General features: G+C 59.7%; 1 protein-coding gene across 2 annotated transcripts; it reads right to left on the reverse strand.

Annotated features, from left to right (window-relative positions):
- Positions 1 to 1,736: 1,736 nt before the first annotated feature.
- On the reverse strand, positions 1,737 to 21,737 carry LRPAP1 (LDL receptor related protein associated protein 1). 2 transcript variants are annotated; one of them, XM_031007070.3, is made up of 8 exons: positions 21,359 to 21,737; positions 14,107 to 14,251; positions 9,259 to 9,380; positions 8,053 to 8,173; positions 7,209 to 7,367; positions 5,288 to 5,370; positions 3,924 to 4,100; positions 1,737 to 2,208 (listed from the first exon to the last, which is right to left on the reverse strand). In XM_031007070.3, exons 1-8 carry the CDS (start codon positions 21,560 to 21,562, stop codon positions 2,146 to 2,148), a joined length of 1,074 nt encoding a protein of 357 aa, XP_030862930.3. In that variant the 5' UTR covers positions 21,563 to 21,737; the 3' UTR covers positions 1,737 to 2,145. The 2 variants fall into 2 exon arrangements, with proteins under 2 accessions (XP_030862930.3, XP_063561234.1); XM_063705164.1 differs by lacking the exon at positions 1,737 to 2,208 and adding an exon at positions 2,984 to 3,222 and having other exon boundaries at positions 21,359 to 21,588.
- Between the last annotated feature and the right edge of the window lie 547 nt (positions 21,738 to 22,284).

A 22,284-nucleotide genomic window follows, 5' to 3' on the forward strand; every position in this document is an offset into this window, starting at 1 on the left:
TCTGACAAAGGCGCCAAATTAGGAGAAAAAAGCCTATGCAGCAAATAATCTGAAAGTTAAGGGAGAAATGGATCCTGACTGCAACCCACACTGGAAACGTACACTCCTGAGTAGGGACTGGATACACACGCGGAACACACCCACACAACAGGCCGCCACGCGGCAATCAGGAGTCTGCCGCTGATCCACGCAAAAGCCTGGGTGAATCTCAGATGCTGAGCAAATGTAAGCAGATACACGCAGACATACACAGACGCACGCAAAGACACAGACTGCCCAGAGCCATGCACGTGGAACCCATGGCAGGCGGGAGGTAGGGAGCTGCGGTGGTAGGAGTCAGAATGGGTACCCCTGTGGGACTGGCTCTGCGGAGTGGAGGGCATCACCTACATCCTTCGTGAGTGCACACCATGACCAGCCACACCCATGGAACTAACACTGGGTATCTGGGCTTTTTGTGTAACTGCCTCCCCTCAACACCATGGTCTCCCATATACAAAAGAGGCCATTATACAGTAAGACACGCTACTCCGCAATTAGACACCACAAAACGCCAGCCAGGCTGTCCATAATTAAAAATACCGAGCACCAAGTCTCAACAATCCACTAGTGTTCTCCTTCCACCCAGCTGGGAGAAAGAAACACAGTCCAACCACTTTGGAATCATCTCTATACTTGGACAATACACTTTGTAAGATCCATTAGGTGCTCCCAGAGTCGGCCCCCACCCCCACCCCCACACGAGTGTTCACCACAGCTATTTCCAAGTGAGTGTTATTACCCCAGAAAGGAAGCAACTCAAATATCCACCCACAATAAAGTGCATTAAAATCAGAGCACAGGACAGTCATGCAATGGAATACTATACAGCAATGAAAAGGAACACGCTTCTGCTAGATGACAGGGCTGAGTCTTACCAACACACTGAGTACCTTAAGGCTCTCAGGATAATGGGAAAAAAAAGAACCAGAATCCACCCCCCGCCCCACCAGCCACACACACACAAGTCCACATAGGAACAGGCACCCACATGCTGTACCCTGGGGCCCTTCCAACCCTGATGCACCAACTCCCGACATGCTGCCTCTAGCCTTGACCTTTCTCAGAAATGATAGCTTAGCGGATGTTTGGCAGATCTAAACAGTCAAGCCAAGATCCAGCTGCAGTCAAAACACAATACGCCTGGTGGAGCCTCTTCCAGGCTCAGACACGGGAACCACACCCAGAGCCGGACCCGAGCCTCTTCCAGGCTCAGACACGGGAAGGGAACCACGCTCGGAGCCAGACCCGAGCCTCTTCCAGGCTCAGACACGGGAACATGCTCGGAGCCGGACCTGAGCAACCGCCACTCCATCAGCTATGGTCAGAGGAAGGCCTCCATGGCTGTCTCTCCCCCGTGAGATGGGGCATTTACACAGCACACTTAGGGACACGGAGGCCCTGCAGGTTTGCTGGGGTCTCCTGAGGTCCTTGAGCTGCAGAGGTGAGAGTTGAAAGACGCTGCCCCCAGGCCACAGTCTCTGACTGTCCACAGAACCACACGCTCCACATCTTCCCCTCAAACTCAACTCAAGCGCTCTTGGCTTTAAATCAGGCCGGGCCGTCTCACGGGAAAAGGAGGTTGGCTGCAAAGACCCACGGGGCCCAGAGGGGAAGCTGGCTATGACGCGATCCCTTCACAAGCACTGGCTCCGGCCCCAGCCACCAGGACACTTAGTGACCAGCCAACAAGCGGGTGGTTTAAATACTGCACTCTATTTTTTAAGGACTCTGTGCATAGTATTTCCGGTGGCAGATGTGTAAGATTTTTTATGTAAATCGTGTTGTTTTAGCAGAGGACTATCAGACCTGACAGCAGCTGGACATCGAGGTCCTCACTGGGGTGGTGACTGCCACGCTGATGCTGAGTGGAAGCCAAGCCCCTTCAGTCAGAGAGCTGGGCCGATCTCAGACCCAAATGCTACCACCACCAAGCCCTGTGTCGCGACGGCAGCGGCTGCAGTCACCAGAAACAATCCTTCCTGCCTCGACACCCGTGCCAGCCCCAGCCACCCTGACGGCGGGCTGTCCACGGAAATGCCACGGCCAAGAGCCCAGGTCCTTCACGCTGGCCTCTTCCCTGCCGGGCTGGGCTCCCCAATGCCTTCAGAGTTCGTTGTGCCGAGCTCTGGAGATCCTGCTGGACAGGTCCTGCAGATGCTTCTTCACCTGTGGACAGAAACGTCTCATCAGCTGGGGACAGCGCGCCTCGAGGCCAGCTCTGTGAGCTCAGCCTCACGTCAGGAGACGCGCGATCCAAAAGGAAAAGGCGCAAGCCCTGCACATCTGACTTTCCAATTCCACACCCATCCAGAAATGCTCAAATCACAAAAGCAGCTCAGTGCTAACTAGAAAATCCCACCAAAGAACGCTAAGAGCCACCAGCCAGGAGCAGTTCATGCTGAAGTGGAAAGCTCAGGGTCTCTGTGATAGGCCCATGGTGTTATTTATTTACTTACTGAAAGGGTCTCGCTCTGTCACCCAGGCTGGAGTGCAGTGGCATGATCTCAGCTCACTGCAACCTCTGCCTCCCAGGCTCAAGTGATCCTCCCACCTCAGCCTCCCATGTACTTAGGACTACAGGTGCCCACCGCCACGCCCGGCTAATTTTTTCTATTTTTGGTAGAGATGGGGTTCTACCACGTTGCCCAGGCTGGTCTCGAACTCCTGAGCTCAGATGATCCACCCACCTCAGCCTCCCAAAGTGCTGGGATTACAGGTGTGAGCCACTGTGCCCAGCCCCACAGTGTTATTTTTAAAAGCAATGACCAGAGAGACTGGGACAGAGCTCTGGGAAAGGCGCCTTCCTCCTCAGGGCCTGGGAGGGAAGGAGAGGGACCTCCAGCTCCTCACATCACAACAGCCCAGAGCAGCCCCACAGATACCACCCCAGTGGCAGCAGGTGCTGCGTCAGCCCAGCCTGGGCCGGGGTCACTGTAGCTCTCCCCAGATTCTCACAAAACCCTGCTCGTGGGCGCCACCTCCCTCTCCACATAGGAGCCCGTGGCTCAGGGTGAATAACTCACCGAAGGTCCCTTCTCTCAGCGGCCCTGACCTCTGCCCCAACGGTGCGGGTGCCTCAGGCAGTGCCACACGGCTTTCTTAACCAACACCGAGCTTTGCCGTGGTCAGGTGAAGCTAGGTGCACGCTAGCATTCCATCCCCGCGTCTCACGGGAGCGCCCTGCAAACCCCACATGGTGGTGCTCACCCTGGACCTGAGCTCCTGCCCATGGGCAAGGGCCACAGGCTGCTCTCCTGCACATTCTGCCAGGCAGACCCGCACCACCCTCTCCTATCAGAACTTCTACCTTCATTTATTTTTTAGGCCTTTCCTATTTTTGAATCGGTAACACATGCCTGCAGTTCAAAGTTTAAAAGGCACAGATGGGGCTCCTGAGCCCCAGCTCCCTCCAGAAAGAACTTGGCATGAGCTTCCAAGGTTTTCTGTGCCTCTGTGGCAAGGCTGTGCGCTGGCTTCGGCTTCTCCTGGGCTCTGCCCCTCCTCCCCTCACATCCCAGGGGCTGTGGGGAAGGGGGCTCGCCTGTCTCAAGGGCTGGAGAGTGCCCTGACTCATGGGCTGGCTGTGGGTATCCAGGTCACGCCCCATCCTGGTCACAGGAGGACGAGGCAGTGGCCTGCCGGGGCCTGCGCTCACACCTGAGGGTCAGGGGACTGCACTACAAGCCCGGGGGGCGCCCCTAGCATGGCTGCTGTGGCCTTCAGTGCCCCACACACTTGTGGCCCTGGGGTTCAACTCGGACAGGGAAGACAACAGCGTGGGGCCCACACCCCATCTACAGGAAGCCCTGAGCTGCATGTGGGCGGCCTCATCTTTCCTGCAGGGGAACTGTGGCCTCCCTGGTCCTGGAACCCGTGCGCACCGTGTAGCCCAGCTCCTTGGTCCGCCCCTCCAGCAGGGCGTGCTTCTCGCGGCTGCGGCTCACACGCTCGCCGTCGCCCACGCTCTCTGCGTGCCTCAGCTTCTCGTGCGCAATCTCCAGCTGCTTCTGGTAGTGGTTGTGCTTCTCGATTTTGGCTTCGAAGTGCTTGAGCTCCTCCTGGAACAAGGTTTCCATAGGTGAGTGTTCCCTCCCCGTGCTCGCCACGCCATCTTGTGGTCCCGGGTGAACTGCAAGGACGCCAAGGGACGGCGCCATACCCGGGGCAGGACAGGCCTTGTGGTGACATGGGCAATGAGGGGGCGGCAGCTGGGAGGCCATCACACTAGCAACGGGTCCCAGCCCGCGCCTCCTCGGCAGCCCTAAGCCGACCCCTTCCTTGTCTCTGCAAATGGCACCCCCGCCCCCCGAATCTGGGGGGCCTCCAGCTCGTTCCCAGCCAGACCCCATGTCCAGGGGCTGTGCTTCTGTGGTGGCTGCCTCTGCATCCTGCCCCCAGCCTGCCTGGGCTCCACTGCTGCTGGACTGCAGCTCTGTCCCTGCTCCTGTAGGCGCCCTGCCCTGCCTTGACCCCACGCTCCAGACCCAGGGCCCTCCATGTGGCCCCACCTGCCAAGCCCCATGCACATGCCTGCGGCCAGCTAAGGTGCCCCAGCCCCAGAGGGAAGCTCCTGACCCCTTTCTGGGGGAGGTGCTAAGGGCCCTTCCTGGGGCCAGGAAAGTCCCAAGTCCTATGAGGGCAGGACCACACCCACCTCCCTCCCAACAGACACCAGCTATAGGGACCCTGGGTGAACTCACGGCCGGATACCATACCCAAGGCTGCCCACCCAGGACCCCCGCTGGACTCCCCACTCCTCACAGCCCTGCTGGGTGCTCACCGAGCTGATGAATTCTCCACCCTCAGAATGATCTGGCACTCCACACGCCCCAGGAGCCCCTGCCACCTGAGGTGGTCTCCTTCCCTCCCTGGGCCTCCATCTCAGGAAGCGGTGACACCCCTAAACGATCCCGGTAGTGTCCTTGGTCCCCTCCCCCCAGGCTGTGGCTGGGTCCCGACCAACTGTTGACCATCCACAGTACCCGCACCAAGGCCACGCTCAGACGTGGACACGGACAAAAGAACCAAAGCCCCTCCCTCCAGAGCCTGGCCCCGCCCCTGAAACACGAGTTCCCACGCAGATGAGAAGGAAAACGCAAGCAGGTTCACCGAGTGGTTAAGGAAGAAACTGCGAGAATCTTGAGAGAGCGAGCTCGGAGGAGAGGGCCGTGTTTCCTTACCCGGAAACTGCAAGAGAATCTTCACCACAGGAGAGAGCTAGAAGGAGAGGGCCGTGTTGCCTTACCCGGAACGCCTCCAGCTCCTTGTCCGTGAGGTTGGCGGACTGCGCTAGGTCCCACAGGTCAATCACCCTGGGCTCCTCGAACTCTGCAGGGGAGGAGCAAGAGTGGCCTCAGCAGCACCCGGGGTGCACACCACAGCCAGCCCCGCGGCAACCACGCTGAGTGTGCGTGGAGCCTATGAGGGTTTGCAGGCGCGACCTGCATGTGTGTGAAACACGGGTGCGTGCACTCAAAGTCTTATGGCGCACAGAGGGCATCTGCTCAGTAGCTCACATGACCTTGCTGAAATGTGGCTTCTCTGTCCCCTTGGCCAAACAACTGCTTCTCCTTTGTGTCCAGAAACACCTGCCTCCATCAGAGCCTGGGAAGTGCCACAGCCCGCCTTGGCTGCCTCTGAAGCAGGAGGCAGAGGATGGACGTGGCCTGTGTGCAGAGGCTGCTCGGGACCTCGGGTGGGGGCGCCTGCAAGTTCAGCCAGGTCCAGACGCAGGCACAGGCTGTTTCCCTTCGGTCCTGCTCAGGGTCTCCAGCAGGATGTTGTGCTCGTGAAAGTCAAACATTCGGGCTCCTGGGAGGAGCCAAACAAACCAAGACGGCTCCTGGACCCTGGTGCTCACGAAGGGACGCAGTGAGAGACTCCGGGGCTGTCACCACTCTCCATCCAGGAGCGAGTAGTCCAGAGCCGCCTGCCCATGGAGCCCCGCAACAGTGGCCCCTGCTCCGTCCTCTGCTGACCGCTTCCTGCTCAGGACCCTGAGGACCCTGGGCTGGTGGGGCTTGCTGGAAGGCCCTGGCAGACCTGCAAGAGAACTGCAGGAGCCGCTGGACACAACTGCCTTGGGGACAGCCCGAGGTGGGAAGAGGAGTGTGTGGGGCTGAGTTGCCCTTTCCTGCATGGACTATAGCCAGGCTCATCCGGGTCTCTCCAGCACAGGCACTCAGCAAACTGCATCGCAGGCCTACAAGGTGGTCCAGCCCCCAACACTACGGCCAAAAGCCTACAGCTGACACAGTCACCAGCACCAGGTCAGGCTAAGGGAGCCTGGGTTTGGGGGTGGGTGGTGAGGGGTCTTGCCCAAGGGCACTCAGGTGACAGCAGCACAGCCAACCAAGGGGACCTGGGCCCGCGTGGACACATTTGACTGCTGTGCTGGAGGCTGCCTCTGGCCAGACCATCCTGGAGACGAGGCGGTGGCTCTGCCTGGCACCAGGGACAGAGACCAGCCCTGCTGTCTTATCACCATGAGGGCACAGATGCCATCTCCTGGCGGCTGCTGCCTCCTCGAGCCTAGAGCAGTGCCTGGCGTGCAGCTGGCGCTCAGTGTGCACGTGGAGGATGAGGTACAGAATCGGAAGCTGTGTGAGTGAGGCCAGCAGGCTTCTGGTAAACCCTGCACAAGGCTCTGGCCCGGGTCCGGGGCAAGAAGCAGTGGTGCAGAGCCTGGCCACTGAGGGCCTGCAGTGGAGGGAGATGAGCTGCTGAGATGGAGCCACAAGCTCTGTGGCCTCAGCGGGCGTCCTGCCCCTGCTGGGCTGAAGGGGACTGATGGACAGTGTGGGTGGCATGAGATGGAGACAGAGCTGTGTTTGACAAGTGGTCTCTGTTCTTGGCCAACAGCAGCATGGGAGGGGCCGTGCTCCTGAGGCTGGGGAGATGCTGGGAAGGGCTGCTCCCAGGCCCGCTGCCGCCACTGCCCTCCGCAAGTCTCCAGGTACAAGGCTGGGGACGGCGAGTGACCTTCACGGAGCAGCTCCTGGGAGCGAGGCCTGTGACCACCCCTGGGTAGACTGAGCGCGCCGAGGGTCTCCGCTGCGTGCACAGGCCCAGGTTCCCGTCGCTACAAGCACCTGCCTGCTTGTCCCCAAAACACAACCAGAGACGGCCCCACCCTCAGGAACCAACAGTCCCGGGCGGGCACTCACCGGCCTCAGTGCTGTAGCCCTGGTGGCTGACCCTGCGCAGGCGGTCCAGGCCCTGGTTGATGCTGCGCAGCTTCTCCTTCAGCTCCGTGTGCCTGCTGTGCAGGACGTTGCCCTTGATGTCGCTCAGGTCCGAGGGGCTAATGACGTTCTCGTGGATTTCTGTAAAACCGAAGGCAGGATGCCATGAGGCTGGGAGTCCTCGCCCTGCCTGCCCAGACCACTGTCTAGAACGCCCACTGCTGGGGAGCTCAAACTTGCTCTCATTTCTGGGCTGAAAATGTCCCCCTTCCGCGGTCCTGCAGCGCCGCAGAAACGACCGTTGGCACAGCTTCCTTTCCAGGCGAGACAGGCGAGACGCCGGGACACGCGCACCAAGTGGCGCCTGGCGGTGACAGCTGGGGCACCAGGTCCCCTGGGGGCTGACTCTGGACCCCTGCCCTGCCCCCTCTCTGCTGGGTCACCCTCCATTTTACTCCAGCTTTGTAGGGTGGGAAAGTCACACATTTGGGGAGGGTCACGAGTCCAGAATGAAGGACCCATCAGCGAAGCTCAGGTCTGACAAAGGCAGCAGCTGTGCCCATGGTGGGGACAGGCGCCGGTGGGACTTGGTTCATCCAATGCAGGCGGGCGACTCCCAGAGCCAGCCCTGCCTGCACAGCAACCTCCCCACTCACAAGTCCGGTGGAACCCTGGGAGAGGGCGTCTGGTGCTGCCTCCCTGCCCCTGCCGTGTTCCCCAGGGGAGCCGAGGCTGCCCACTGAGCACAACGAGCCTCAGGTGCAGGAGGGGTGGGGGGCAGGAGGGGGTGGGGCAGAGGGCAGGAGGGGGTGGGGGCAGGGTGCACCTTCGGTCCTGCTCAGGGTCTCCAGCAGGACGTTGTACTCGTGAACTTTCTCTTTGTGATGCAGGAACTCCCGCCAGAGCTTGTCCAGTTCTTCGCTGGAGAATTTCCCAGAGGTCTTCGCCTAAGAGGGAAACAAGGCCTGGAGTGAACCCGCCGCGGGCTCGTGTGGCCAGGGCCGCTCTTCAGCCGACCACTCCTCATGGCCAGGCAGGCCCTTGCCTATGTGAGTGCCGGGCCAGGTTCTTGGCCTCACGAAGGGCAGGAAAACAAAAAACAAACCGGAGAAGAGCTGCCGGCAGGCAACCACCCTTCTCCTGGACGTGTCCAGGCTCAACAGGGGACGGCTACCGAGCTGGCTGGGGTGGGGAGCAGAAGATCCCAAGGAGGGGGACAGGGCAGCAGCCCGGTGACCCCGGGCTTGCCTGGCTCTCCCGGCTGCAGGTGGTGAGGACAGCAAGGCTACCTTCCTAGGGGGACCTCTGCCAGCCCCTCATTGTCATCCCACCTGCCTCCTGGTTGTGGGGTGACGTGGCTCACACACGTCCAGGGAGGCCACACAGGGCCCTCTCTCCCTCTCTGCCCCCTTCTACCGGCTCCATCTCTCCTGGCCAAGGACAATGAGCTGAGACTGGGCTAGTACAAGAAGTCTAACTGTTGACCCCAAATCAATGTGATCCAGAGAAACTGTTCTGGAGCAGGAGCCGCTGGAAATGGGGGAGCTGCGGCAGGTAAACACCCTGCCACGGCCCACCAGGCCCTGCTGGGTCCCAGCGCCTGGCCCCGCACCAGGCCCCCGCACCCTTCCCAGGCACAGGGTGAAAGCCCAGCCCCACACACGAGGGCACCTTTCTAATCACAGAGGCACGTCCACGGCACCACTCACTACATTAAAAATCCGACACGGAGTAAAGAACGCAGCCCATGCTACGTCACCATCCCTAACCACACGTGACCTGAGCTGAAGGTCTGACAGCTGCAGGCCAAACAGAGCTCCTTTACTCAAAGAGCAAGGAATCTTCTAAACAGGAAAGCTGAAAAGATTCACAGAACGACAGTGGAATGGCTTCCTTAGGAAGCCACCGTCTTCCTGAGACTTTCCCAAACCCCGGCTCCCATGCAGAGCAGAGACTGCCCCTCACAGCCCCCGCCTTAACACTCAACGTAACGGCACCAATTCTGCAAGGTATGCAAACAATCGAAGAGTACCTTATGCCACAGCTTTTCCAGCCTGGGGTCATCCAGCCCATCTTCCTGGGTGCCACTGAGGGAGTTGCTGGTCACCTGCCGAGCGTCCTTCTTCCCGTCCAGACCATACTTGGCCAAGATGACTAGGAGAGAGGGGAGGTTCTATTTGATATGGTTTCCTGTGAAAAACAGTCAACAGCCAACACATCTGGGTTGCCACGGTGGGTGAGACAGGTTTGTCTCTCATTTTCCAGTAGTTTCCTTTCACCTGTTTCCTGGATGACCACTGGAGATCTGGGGGAGAACAAGAATGTAAACAAGCGTGGGGTCTGTGGTCTCCCAGCGCTTAGGAACGGGTCTGGCGACTCATAGGACACCCCCAGGACCTCCCTCTTTCCTACCAGGGACACACCGGCTGGAGTCCTCCATCAAGCTGTGTCCCCCTGAGACGCAGCTGTCGAAAGCAGCTGGTGGGCTGGGCTGTAAGAGTGGTTACCGATTGGCCCGTCTTTAGCGACCAGCTGCACAGATTTTCAAGAACAAAATTTGCAGCCTCACCTGCTGCCATAGGGCAAAAACTCTAAGGACCACAGGACAGAGGCCACCTGCAGAGTGTGCAGGGTGGCAGGGCTTTCTGACAGCACACGTCTTATATTTATTGGGAGGAAAAACAGTTTCTAAAGGAGAAACGTCAGTGTCAGCAGCTTCTAACAAAAAGTTACTGGTAGCAGCCAGGAGGAATAAATAGTCTGCAGTGTGCTGTGGCCCAGCCACTCGGGGAGCCCTCTAGGATCTGCCCACGTGGTGCTCCCCTAGCCCCGCTTCCCTAGGGGGGACCTGGCATCTGTGGGCTGTGTCTGTCACCACACGCTGCCACCAACATGATATGAAAGCAGGCGCTCGACGCGGGCCCTGGTGCCGACAGGACTCAGCTGCGGACAAGTCCTGCACTTGGGATGTGACAGCAGAGCCTGGGGGCTGGCTTCGCCCTCCACGGCAGTAGCTCTCCCCAGGCCCCAGTTCCCACTTCCAAGTCCTGTGCTGTGGCTCTGTGTGACAGGCCCTCTACTAGGTCCCCTGGAATCCGGGGCCCACGCAACCCCACCCGCCTCCTTAGCGGGCGGTGGGCTTGCCTGCCCGCCCTTTCCTGGGGGCTGGGGGAATTCTCCCAGGGCCCCGCCTCCCACAGAATGGGGTCCTGCCTTCCCCTCCGGGCCGATAGGGCCCCGAGTAGGCCTCTCCCAAGATGCTGGGCTCGGAGCCTCCCTTCGCCTCACAATTCCCCTCACCCCGAGGACCTCTTCACCCAGATGGTGACTCCTGGACCCCAGCGCCTCCTCTGGGCCTTCACCCGTGACCCTACTGGACAGAACTACTCCCAGCGGGGCCTCCACATGCTCTGGGCTCAGCAGGCCCCCCCGCCGCACCTCTCCCAAAGGTCCATCCTCTGTCACTGCCAGCCCTGGGGACTGTCCCTGCTCGAGGGACACCCTGAAAGCCTCAGGCCTCCTTTCTCATCGACACCACCCTGGGCTCTGATCCCTCCTGTCTCATTCTGTCTGGAAGCCTGGGCCATGGGGGTCTCAAGGCCACACGCAGCATGTGCTTCTCGTGTTCCAGCCTGGAAGCGCTTGTGATCTTCCTAAGCGTGAAAAACCAGCCTGTGGTCTTGTCCCTGAGGAAAGCCGTCTCTCCTGACAGCAGTCAAGAGCTGCTGGCGCTGGGCACGGGTCCTGTAGATGCACGCTTCAAAGCTCAACCACATGCTGGGCCTGTCTTCCATGGCAGGGAATTTATACCTGAAATAACTATTTTAGGCCGGGCGCGGTGGCTCATGCCTGTGATCCCAGCACTTTGGGAGGCCAAGGCAGGAGGGCCGTCTGAACCCAGGTGTTCAAGACCAGCCAGGGCAGCAAAGTGAGACCCCATCTTTTAAAATAAATAAATAATTAAATAAATAATACCGGCTGTGGGGGATGAGATAATAAATGAAATAAATACATACAAAAATACACAAACTTTTAAAAAAAGTGGCCTGGATGCCTCCTGGCCTTAGAAAACCAGTGCCAGGCCTGCCTGTGAAGGCCGTCCTGCCCAGACCCCCAAGTCCAGCCACTGCTCAGCAGCACTGAGGTCACACCCCCAGGCCGTGCACCCCTGAGCCCGAGAGGAGGAGAGGGGGAGACAGGGAGGGTGGGCCATGTCCTGGGGCTCTGAGACTAGCCTGGCTCAAGCCTTCCTAGTTGGAGCCAAAAGCTCTGAGCCAGAGCCCAAAGTGGCTGGTCAGACCCCATCAAAAGGCAGAGTGCCCACGGCTGCGATCAGCAGCAGGGACTATGGAAGGTTCTGGATTCTGGAGGTGCTGGGTTCTTCTGCATGGAATGGAGTCACAGAGCACTGAAGCTGGAGGCGGCCTCAGGAGCACCGAGCCCTTAGAGCTCCTGGGGAGGATGAACACGGCCCCACACTCCCTGCCTGGGGAGGACGGACGCCATCCCACACCCCCTGCCTCTGGGGAGGACGGACACCATCCCACACCCCCTGCCTGGGGAAGTCGGACGCCGCCCCACACCCCCTGCCTGGGGAGGACAGACGCCGCCCCACACCCCCTGCCTGGGGAGGACGGACGCCGCCCCACACCCCCTGCCTGGGGAGGACGGACGCCGCCCCACACTCCCTGCCTGGGGAGGACGGACGCCGCCCCACACTCCCTGCCTGGGGAGTGAAGTGGCCCTGGGGGCGCGGTGGGGGTGAGGACAGGAGCGAACCCCAGAGCAGAGCAGGGCAGGGCAGAGTGGAGCGTGGCCCGTCTGTCTCAGGGTGGACCTCAGCATGGAGGGTGCCAAGGGCAGGCACACCTGGCTATGGCTGGTCCCCCAGGTATGGTATCAGACTTGATAATGGCACGGGGGACCTCGGGGGTCCAGGGGCCACACCCAGAAGATGGCGGGGAACTGGCCAGGACGAGCCTCTCTCCTGAGTGTGGGCAGGGTCTGCTTCTGGGACGCCGGCTCCTAGAGTCCCACTAAGTTTTCTGCCAGGTCACTAGGCAATGGCAGAAAACAAGACAGCTCCACTTGGGCCACAGACCTGGACACCCTGCAAGGACACTGCCTGGCCTGCAGGAGGGAGCTGGTTCTTAGCCCACTTCTGTGCCCCCTGCAAGCTGCTCTGTCTCCTCCAGGCCCCGAATGCTGCCCTGCTGCATAGCCAGTCCCTTCTTCCTGGGGGCACCTCCAGGACAGGCTCTTTCTTGGCCCTTGGGAATGGCCCACTAGACACGCTGGTGGGGACGCAACCATCCAGAATTGTTTCAGCCATGTCTCTGTTCCCCAGGCAGTCCCTGCCGCCGTATCTTGGCTTACGTCTCACCCAGACTCTTGAACATGGTGGCATAAACCAGCAAAAATGAAGCCGGCCCTCTGTCTTTAACCCGGGCGCAGCCACATGACATGTCTGCTGATGCCTGCCAATGGGAGAAGAGGGGTGGCTGGGAACAGACCACCTGCTCAGGAGTCAGAAAACCCTGACTCCAAATCTTTGCTGCACTACTCGGCTCTGCAACTCCAGACAAATCACCCTCTCTGAGCCTGTCAAACGGGACGACAACGAGTTTTGAGGAGTAGGTGTTAGAGCATCAGGCCTAACGAAGGAACTCCGTAGATACCTCCTCTCCTTACCAGAGACAACCCGGGCGCTGCAATGCCTGAGGCCATCAGCGCGTGTGAAAAGCAGGGCTACAGCAGACTCCAGACATGGCCAGGGCTCTGGGGCCACCCTCACGACAGCAACAAGTGCGATGGCAGCCACCCCCACCCCCACCACAGTGGGGAGTATCCCACTTGGTTCACACCACCGTCCTGTGAGACAGGAGGAGGAAACGGAGGTGGGGGGCAGGGGACTGTGCCGGGGGCCCAGGTCACACAGGGAGCAGCGGGGGAGGGGATTGGGGAAGGGGTGCCTGGGGTCAGGCCCAGGGGCAGCAGTTGGGTGGAGGCACAGCAGCTCCTAGGGCTGCTACACATAGCTGACAGCAGGCAGCTGAGCACTCGACTCTCCGGAGCAGCCCCAACCCCAGTCCCACGGGCCCACCTGTTGTGCGTCCTCTGCCCGCCAGTGCCCTGCCGACGGGCCCGTGGTGAGGGAGGATGGCGGCGGAGAGGGGTCCAAAAGGAACAGTCGCAACTCTGTCATTTAAAACCCTCCTGGCTCTGAGGACACACCTGTCTTCCGTATGCTGGTACCAAGCAGGCGACTGTCCTGCCTCTTCTTGAATACCCACAGGGACGAGGGCTCACTAAGCGCATCACAACTAAGTGTCCATTCTGATGACATCTGGAGTATGTCCCCAAAACTTCAAGATGCTACGGGAGACTGCTTCCTCCTCTGGGTGACAGAGCCTCCTGCTGTCCTCCGGCCCCTTCCTGCACCCAGTGCCCCTGCCTTGGCCCTCCCTCTGGCGTGCCAATGGCATCTGTGACAGCAAACCGAGACCACAGCCAAGGGCGCATCTGTGCTCGGAGGAGAGCCCCCCGCAGGCTGTGCCCAATGGGCCCCTTGGCCAAAAGCCAAGGAGTCAGAGGCGTAGCCCACAGCACTGAGGCGAGCAGCCACCATCCCTCATGAGGGTTAGCCCCCCAATCACTGAAGCCAGTGGCCACCTCCCTCATGAGGGTGAGCCCCCAACCCAAATCCTAAGCTTTCTGGGCACTCAGGATGCTCAGGGAAAGGCTCGTTTTGGATATCCTGATTAAGCATAATGCAAATATTCCCAAATCCAAAAACAAAATCCGACCTCCAAAATACTGCCGCTCTCAAGCATTTAGGAAGAGGGATACTCGACCTGCATTAGGAAAGAAACAAACGTACCATTGAGGTTGCGTATGAGTCTCGCTTCCTTCTCCCCATCTTCGTCCAAGCCGTCAAGCTTTAGTTTCTTCCAGGCGAGTTCGTCCCTCTCCTGTATCTTCAGATCAGCGTGGAGCTCGGCCAGCCTCACGGGAGGAAGATGCAGCTGCGAACGAAGGGGAGGAGCCTGTGAGCCACGAGCAGGATGGACCAGGACACAGCGGGAAACTGACCTCGGAGGAGGCTGGCCACCGGGAGGTTCTGGGAGACCAGGAAGAGGTGGAGTCAGGGTCACTGTCAGGAGGATTCAAACCCCACAGGTTTAGACAAGAACTCAACATGGACACCAGTCTCTAGGCCTGTCTGTATACACGATCCGGAAACCCCAAGTCCATCGGGGGCTCCCCACCAGCAGCGGCTGCTCATTCCTGTCCGGCTGTAACAGGACACCCCACCCTAGCACCTGAGGACAGTCATCGGGCACTCGGATAAACAGAGCAGGAAGAAGATACCCACTGCATTACCATTGCAGATACACATTGCAAGGACACAGACACCTAGAAGTTCTTTTTAAAAAAATCACTGTAATCTCAGATCTGCCCCATCTTCATTTCCCAAAGACCCTCAGTCACCACCTCTCAAGTGTACCATGATCCGAACTGTCTTGCTGAGACGGTTCTTACACAGCCCCAGATCCTTCTGGAGCAGGAATCTGTCACCCTCTCACTTACCTGCTGGCGTAGACCACACAGGCAGCGCCTCGGAACGAGCTGCCGCACTGGGGCTGAGGAACTTCCCCGCCCCACCCTCATCCCTCTCCGCAGGGCAGGCCACGCTTCCTTCATCCCACCCCTGCCCTCCCAGCTCTGGGACCCTGGGTGAGAGAAGGGAGAAAGTGAGGTGACCGCTGGGCACACTGCTTTTTGGTTGCAAAGACAGGATTTAGGCCAAGAGTGTCCCCACGTCAGAATGACTGGGCCAGAATGCCAGGTGGCCGAGGCAAGCAGCAGAAGGAAACCCACCGGCCAGCTCTCATCAACTCTGGCCTCGGGGCTGGCCCGGCCGCTAAGAGGCGTGCGCTGGGGCAGGCGAGCCCTTCATGGAAGCGAAGGCTCTTCCGTGCAGAGCAGAGTGGCCCAGCTGTGTGAACCAGAACGTGTCATGAGGTGGGACCAGGGTTCACGGAGACAGGGTGCTGTCCCTGGCTAACTGGGGAGGCTGCACCGCATGGCTGTCGTGACGCCAGCGCATTAAAGGCTCTGTGGAGTCCTGCAGCAAAGGAAGTGCTCGGCACTGTGCAGTGCAGATCCCCAAACCTCTCGGCTCTCAGGAGGGTCCCCCTCCCTGAGCACCTGCATTCTCACATTCCCCCGGGGCTGGTCCTCATGAGCTGCCCGTGGCTCTAGGAGGGAACCCCAGCTCCTGCCTCTGAGCTCCAGGTGCCCATCACCTAACGCCTGTCTCTGATCATGTGTGTTTCAATATGGAGTCTGTTTTCCCTTAGAGGTTTGAAATATTAATCTTTTATCTATATTTCATTAGCTATTTTCTAACATAAATACAACACAAGCTAGTATCCAAAGTATGTGTGTTATATTTCAATAAAGTTTACGTAAAACAGTGAACATCCCCAGGAAGCGTCAAGAGCCGGCTGCCTTCCCAGTGTCCCGCAGCCCGCGCCAGCTTGCGGCCCACACTGCCTTGCAGCCCGAGACCTCAGGAGGCCCAGACTTCAGGTCCGCGCCGCGCAGGGGCACACGTTTCTTTCAAGACTCGCACGAAGCCAATTCTGTGTGTTTGGCACATCTCACACTCCGGAACCTCCTCGCCTCACTCTGCCTGTATCTAGACTGAGCCCATCCTGCTCCCTGCAGCTCAGTCTGTGTTGGGCCTGGGAGGAAGGAGATCCCTGACCACAGGCCCTGTCTCCAGCTGGGTGCTGGCGCTGTCAGCTCCGCCCTCTCTTCTCTCAGAAGCCCAGCCTGACTCCGCGGCTGCCCTAGCCACACAGGCCCCACCCTCCAGGAGTTTAAAATTTAGTTAGGGACGAATTCAGATTACTGAGCCAAGATCCCCAATGGTAAAAAGATAGCAAACGGTAGGCACAAAATGAATGGCAGGGCCTAGGGCAGAGGAAAGCTTCTAATTCTCTAGAAGGTTCTCTAACCCTTGGTGGGTGGTCCCAGGACAGTCTTTTGTCTGGGCCCTCCTGGTAGATGCTCTGAGCCCCCATCTCTGCAGGGGCTGCTTTCCAGGATTGTCCCAACCTGAAAACCCTTTCCCTGGCAGCCTTCGACACACCCCTACCTGCGTGCCTCTTCCCCAACCAGCCCCATCCACCCAGCCCCTTTTCCCCAGAGCTCTACCCCGTGCCCCTCTGTGCCCTGGACACTCGCCTGCGGCGTCCACTGGAAGGCCCTAGGAGACCTGAGGTCTGATCTGAGCATTCCCAGCAGGAGGACCCAGGACAATGAGGCACCTGAGTGACGCTGAACTCTCAGGAGGGGCAGTCTGTGCCTCAGGAGGAGGGGGAGCCCACACCTGCCTATCTTGTTTGTGACCCAAACTCCTGGAGGAACAGGTCTGCTTCCATCTCTACTTCCCCGTGGCTGCTGCTACCCTGTAGGCGCCTTACTTACCGCGCTGCACTGCCCGGGAGGGTCTGAGATGCGAGGCCCACAGTGATGGTCCGAGCCAGAAGCAGCACCCTGGGGCAGGCAATTCAGGCCCATGCTCTCAAGTGTGTGCTGGCCTTGAGGGGCCCCGGGTCTGCCCTCTTTGGCTGCAGGGGAGAGGACGCAGGTGTCCCATGACTGCCCATGGGCTGCCTGCTGGAAAGCGGAGCTGAAGACCCAGGGCTGCTGAAGTCCTGGGCCCATCCTGGCAGGCTCACAGCCAGGCACCAACCCCTGTAACTTGCGGTCCTCACTGGCTTCCTGTCTGCCTCCCTAGGGTGCTGGGAGAATCAAGGGCAGGTGCTCCGTGGGCTGTAAAATCTGCAACCCATTTTCTCCCTCTGATTCCCCAACTCTCAGGCAACAGGGGGTCTAAATTTCACACCGCATGTCTCACAAAAGCCAGCTCCCTTTCCCCTGATGTGTGGCTGCCAGTGCTCAGCGCGGAAGGGGCCAGCCTGGCAGCACCACCACAGAAAGCAGCCCCAGCTCTGCACAGAGGAAGACCAGCAGGTCACGTGCAGATCCCAGACCCCACGTCTGGATTCTTTCACCTCTCTCAAGTTAAATGCTAACGCATCAAGTTAGAAGTACCCTGTGGAAACCAACTGCAGAAAAGAACCTGTCAAACATGAAGCAGCGAGGCAAATCATCAACAACCAGGGTATACATGCAGGCAAGAAAGCCGGCTCAGCTGATCAAACGACGCCGGTCCTGTGTCCTCAGACACAAGCAGAGCCGACCGTGTCCTCCTGACCAGACCCAAGGGCCCAGCACTGCTCGGGACCTCAGCAGTGGCCCTTCCCCACACAGCACCACCCGCGTGCCAGGAGAGCTTTCTGGAACTTTCCAATAACCTGCTGCTGCTTCTCAACGCCCCAGGAAACCCAGGCCAGGGTCCACAGCTACACCACTGGTGTCAACCTGCACACACAGCACAGTTCAGGCTGGGCAGGTTCCAATGCCACCAGGACCGCCAATGGAACACCTCTTCAGAGGGCATGTGCCATCCTCCCAGCGCTCACCTGAGTGCCCGCGCCAGACTGCAAGGCACCCACCATGAGGAGCAGGCTGTGGCGGTGACCAAGGCTTCCTGGCACGCTGTACCTGTCTCACCACGGCAGGTGGCATGCACTGTCCCAGCCCAGCCACTGTGCCCCAGCTCCTTCCACCTGAGCTCCGTGGACAAGGGCACAGCCGTACCCGCCTTGAGCTGCTGTGAGGTCATGCATTGGCCTGGCGAGTCCTAGGTGCCCATGGAGGCCACTGGCTGGCCCATCCTCAGAGGCCCTTCTCAAGCCAGGGGGGACGCTTGAGAGCTGGGGTGGGGCTCTGAGGGCTCCTCTCTGCAGACCTCAGTTTCCACTCGTCAGACCTCTGAGAACAAGATGCTTCACACACTCTCATTGCAGTCACCATTCATGTCAGAACTAAGGACCATCTGCGTGCGGTGCCTCCTGGGACTACACCTGTAATCCCAACACTTTAGGAGGCAGAGGCGGGAGGATCACTTGAGCCCAGGAGTTCGAGACCAGCCTGGCCAACATGGTGAAACCCCGTCTCTACTAAAAATATAAAAATTAGCAGGGCATGGTGGTGCATGCCTGTAATCCCAGCTACTCAGGAGGCTGAGGCACGAGAATCGCTTGAACCTGGGAGGCGGAGGTTGCAGTGAGCCGAGATCATGCCACTGCACCCCAGCCTCGGCGACAGAGTGAGACTCTGTCTCAAAAAAAAACAAAAAACCAAAAAAACTAAGGACCTATGGCCAAGGACTCCGAGCTCATGGCACCGTGCAGCCCAGGCCAAGAGGTACACGAGTGTGTCCCTGAGCGCCGCAGCTGGACCATGCAGACCCTGGAGCTTACTCCTCAGCATCAACACAACACACTGAGCTCTGAAGAGGCAGAGTCCTCAGAAGGCGTCTGTGAGCACAAGGGCTCTGCATGGCCTCCGACCTCCAAAGCTCCAGGGACAGCCTCTGCTCAGGAGTCTTGCAACACAGTGGAGCCCACCTGTGAAAGAGGAACTGGGAGAGTCACAGAAAGTCAAGATTCAAGTTGCTGGAGAGGATGAAGCAGCACCCCCCGGCCGGGTCTCGCCTGATGAAAGCGGGTCTCAGCATCTTCTTGGCGGCAACCTCAACGCAGGTCTCACAGCCCAAGCCCATCAAAGGCAAAGGTTTCCTGAAACGCTCCCTTCACCCTATGCCTACTGACACACTACGCACTCCTATATGCCAGGATGTGGCTTTACATGCAGAAAACAGGGACACGATGTTTTCATGAAGCAAACCAAAGAAAGGACAAGACCGTCCTGGCTGATGAGCGCAGGTCGCAGGAGGCTGAGAGCAGTGGCTGCAGAACAGGGCAGGACGTGCTTCTCTGAAAAAGCAGCCCTCACCTCAGTTATCTTCCAGGGGGCGATCCAAGACCCCGTCTCCGTCTGATACCTACCTAGAGCAGCGAGTCAGGTGGGGTAAGAAGCCGACTGGAGTGACTGTTTGCACGAACAATTCTCTGCCCCTACGTTCGAACTGACTGTGGCTCCTCCTGCCTCCTGGCCACCCTGGGCCCTGGCACGCTCGGCAGCAAGAGCCACAGCACAAAGACCACCCGGGATGCGCTACCGCCACTGAGAACCTCAAAAAGACCCGGACGGGTCTGACGCCTGCACACTTGGCTCCAGGATAGAACACCCTCACAGCACCGCCACCCTCCAAGCTTCCGTTATCTGGAAGGAAAATCAAGATGAATGGGCTCTGCAGGCCTGCCTGCCATAGTACCAGGCTCTCTGGAAGGGGGGAAGACACACAAAATCCCCCAAAACACTCTCACCCTTGAAGAACTTCACGTTCTGTTCAGCAAAAAAGACTTGCCCACACAACTAGAACTTCAGGACTTAAAGGGACCAGAAAGATCATCTAGTCCAAGGCTCAGTCCAAAGTGGAGGTGAGCAGCTTGCCCTACCATGGTGCCCAGTGAACCTCAGGGAGGTTCAGGAGACATGACCCGACCCAAGACTGAAACTGGTCAGGCGAGCACCCAGCACCGGGGGACAGTGCAGGGGCAGCCCGAGGGTAGCCGGACCAGTGCAGGGGCAGCCTGAGGGCAGGTGTATTGCTGCAGGGGGCCTGGGCTGACAAAGACAGAGGACCAGCTGGAGGTGGCTGGAGGTAAGGTGGAGCGCACCAGGGCGGCCCTGCAGAGCAGGTGGAAGACTTGGGCCACCACCCAAAAGTAAAGGGAGCCGCTGGGGTTCCTGGGCCCGAGTGCACTTCCTCAGCGCCACCTCCAATTGGTCAGGGAGTCTATTTCGGGCTCCCCATTCCTCATGGGGAGGGGGGACTCCACCCACTCAACAGATGCCCAGTGCAGTGGGCACGGGGAGGCAGCACTGCATCTCGGCTGCTCCTGGTCACACCTGTTCCCTGCTGCTGGGAGGCCATCAACACATCCAAACCCAGCCGTGTCCCCAGCCCCTCCAGAATCCCTTCCTCCAAGAAGCCGCCCTGCCGCTCCAGCCCAGAGCGTTCTCCCACCTCCGCAGGCTGAACATTAGGCGTGGGGCTTGACTGCTCGTCCCAGGAGCAGTTCAGGAAGGGCCTGTGGAGCTGATGCCCAGGCGTCAATCCCCATCCCCACGCAGTCTTATAACCGTCTGTCTGTCCCCCACCTGTTTCTCCTCTCCCTTTTCGTTCCAAAAGTTCCTTCTTATTCTGCAAATCATTTACCTTCCCTCTCAAAGACTCAGGAATGCTTAAAACTGGACTATTGAGACAGAGATCTAATCTGACTCCTGCATTTGAGATGAGATAATGAGGCCCAGATGGTCGGCATAGTTCGAAAACACCCATTTCAGGTGTTTTCAGGAACACCTAACAAATGAAGCAACCGTATCTTAATGAAGAGAGCAGCTGGCCCAGGGTCACGCACCAATTAGGAAGCTGTTGTCCCGGGGGGCCCCACCGGCCGAGCCACCTTGGGGGTGCCCTTTCCCCTCGGGGCCTCCGTACCCTCATCTCTCAAATGAAGGAGAGGTCAGCTGAGCGCCCTGTTAAGACTGACTTTCAGCATTCCCAAGGTCGCGTTTTAAGTGCTCTAAACCGATCCCATCTCCTCACCTCCTCATTTCTCGCTCAAATGAACAAGCACGGGCTTGCTACTGGGATTCCTTCTGTCCCTGGACACGTCTTTCTACCCAACATTTTGTTTTTCTTGTTCCCCCACATAGGGAGATAAGGCTGAGGGAACAGGCAAAGGCTCGGGAGGCAGGAGACCTGTGATCTAGCCAGGTTCTGTCCCTACGCTCAGGTCAGCAGGCCGCCCAGGCTGGGGAGGGCGACACTGACCCTCGGGGTGCCGGCCGCAACCTGCTTCACACGGCGTCGTCCCCGGCGCGGGTACCTTTCCTGCTGCAGAAGGGGTCGGGGCGCCCCACCTGACACTTGGGGGAGGCTGTGCCAAGGACAGGACGCGTGAGGCACAGGTGCCCCGGCTGCGCCCCCCTCCGCCTCCGACCCCTGGGCCCCGCTCCAACGACCCCAACCACGGCCCCCGCCCCCAGGCCCCGCTCCACCGCCCGCGGGCCGCGCTCACCCGCTGGGCCTTCTCCCACAGCTGGTTCAACTTCTCCATGCGGAACTCCTCTCCGGACTCGCGTTTCGGGGACGGTTTGGGCTGGTTCTTCTCCCGCGAGTACTTGCCGCCGTGGCTCGCCGCGGGCCAGGGCCCGAGGAAGAGCAGCAGCAGTAGCAGCGCCGGGAGCCCGCGCAGAACCGACCTGACCCTCCGCGGCGCCATCTTCCTCTGCGACTGGCGCTGCGCGGAGAGAACCTAGCCTGCCGATGCCCCGCCCACTACCCCGCCCCCACCCACCGCGCGGTCTCCTGGGAATTGTAGTTCCTCCGTGAGCGGCCGGCAGCGGCGAGGCCGCCGGCGGACTCCAGCGCCTAGGAAGACCTGCGCAGGCGCAAGCGTTTCCCAGGCAACCACGCCGCGGCCAGAGGCTGCAGACTCTGGCAGGGGATACAACTGGAGAATGAAGGTGGCCGGGCGGGAGCAGGGATCAGGCCTCACCCAGAGCCCGGAGCCTGGAGCCCGCACGACTCGAGGCCTCTTTCCCTCTCTGCCCCACAGAAAGAGCGGAAAGCCCAAGAACCGGGCCATGTTTGGCTGAGCCTGATAATGCTCCGGCTTCACGCGCACTGACGCCGACTCTTGCATGTCCAGTGCCGTTGCGGGGTTGGCACTGCGGCCCGGGCCTGGCGCTGAGGAGCCTGGCCCAGCCCGCTTCTGCCCTCCGCGGAGCGCCTGGCCGTGGGTGAGCCCAGGCGAGGTTGTCCCGGGGACGCAGGACCGCGCAGACGTCCCCCTACGTCCCGGGGCCCCTGCCCCAACCCGCGTCCCAAGCGCCTGCTCTCGCGCCTGCTGCAAGGCAGGACTTCGAGCGCTTTTCCCCAACCCATGACACTCTAGGAAATTCACAGAGCCAAAGTTAGCATAGACCGCTCGTTGGGGGCTTG

Source organism: Gorilla gorilla, chromosome 3, assembly GCF_029281585.2.
Source record: "Gorilla gorilla gorilla isolate KB3781 chromosome 3, NHGRI_mGorGor1-v2.1_pri, whole genome shotgun sequence".
NCBI classification, from domain to species: Eukaryota; Metazoa; Chordata; class Mammalia; order Primates; family Hominidae; genus Gorilla; species Gorilla gorilla.

What these genes read in the sequence shown, in the direction of transcription:
- LRPAP1 (XM_031007070.3), bottom strand. Translation starts at nt 21,562, where the DNA reads ATGGCGCCGCGGAGGGTCAGGTCGGTTCTGCGCGGGCTCCCGGCGCTG. An exon ending in ACTCATACGCAACCTCAATG is followed by an intron (nt 9,381 to 14,106) that starts GTACGTTTGTTT and finishes CCTCTCTCCTAG; the next exon opens with TCATCTTGGCCAAGTATGGT. An exon ending in CCAAGGAGCTGGGCTACACG is followed by an intron (nt 2,209 to 3,923) that starts GTGCGCACGGGT and finishes TTCTGTCCACAG; the next exon opens with GTGAAGAAGCATCTGCAGGA.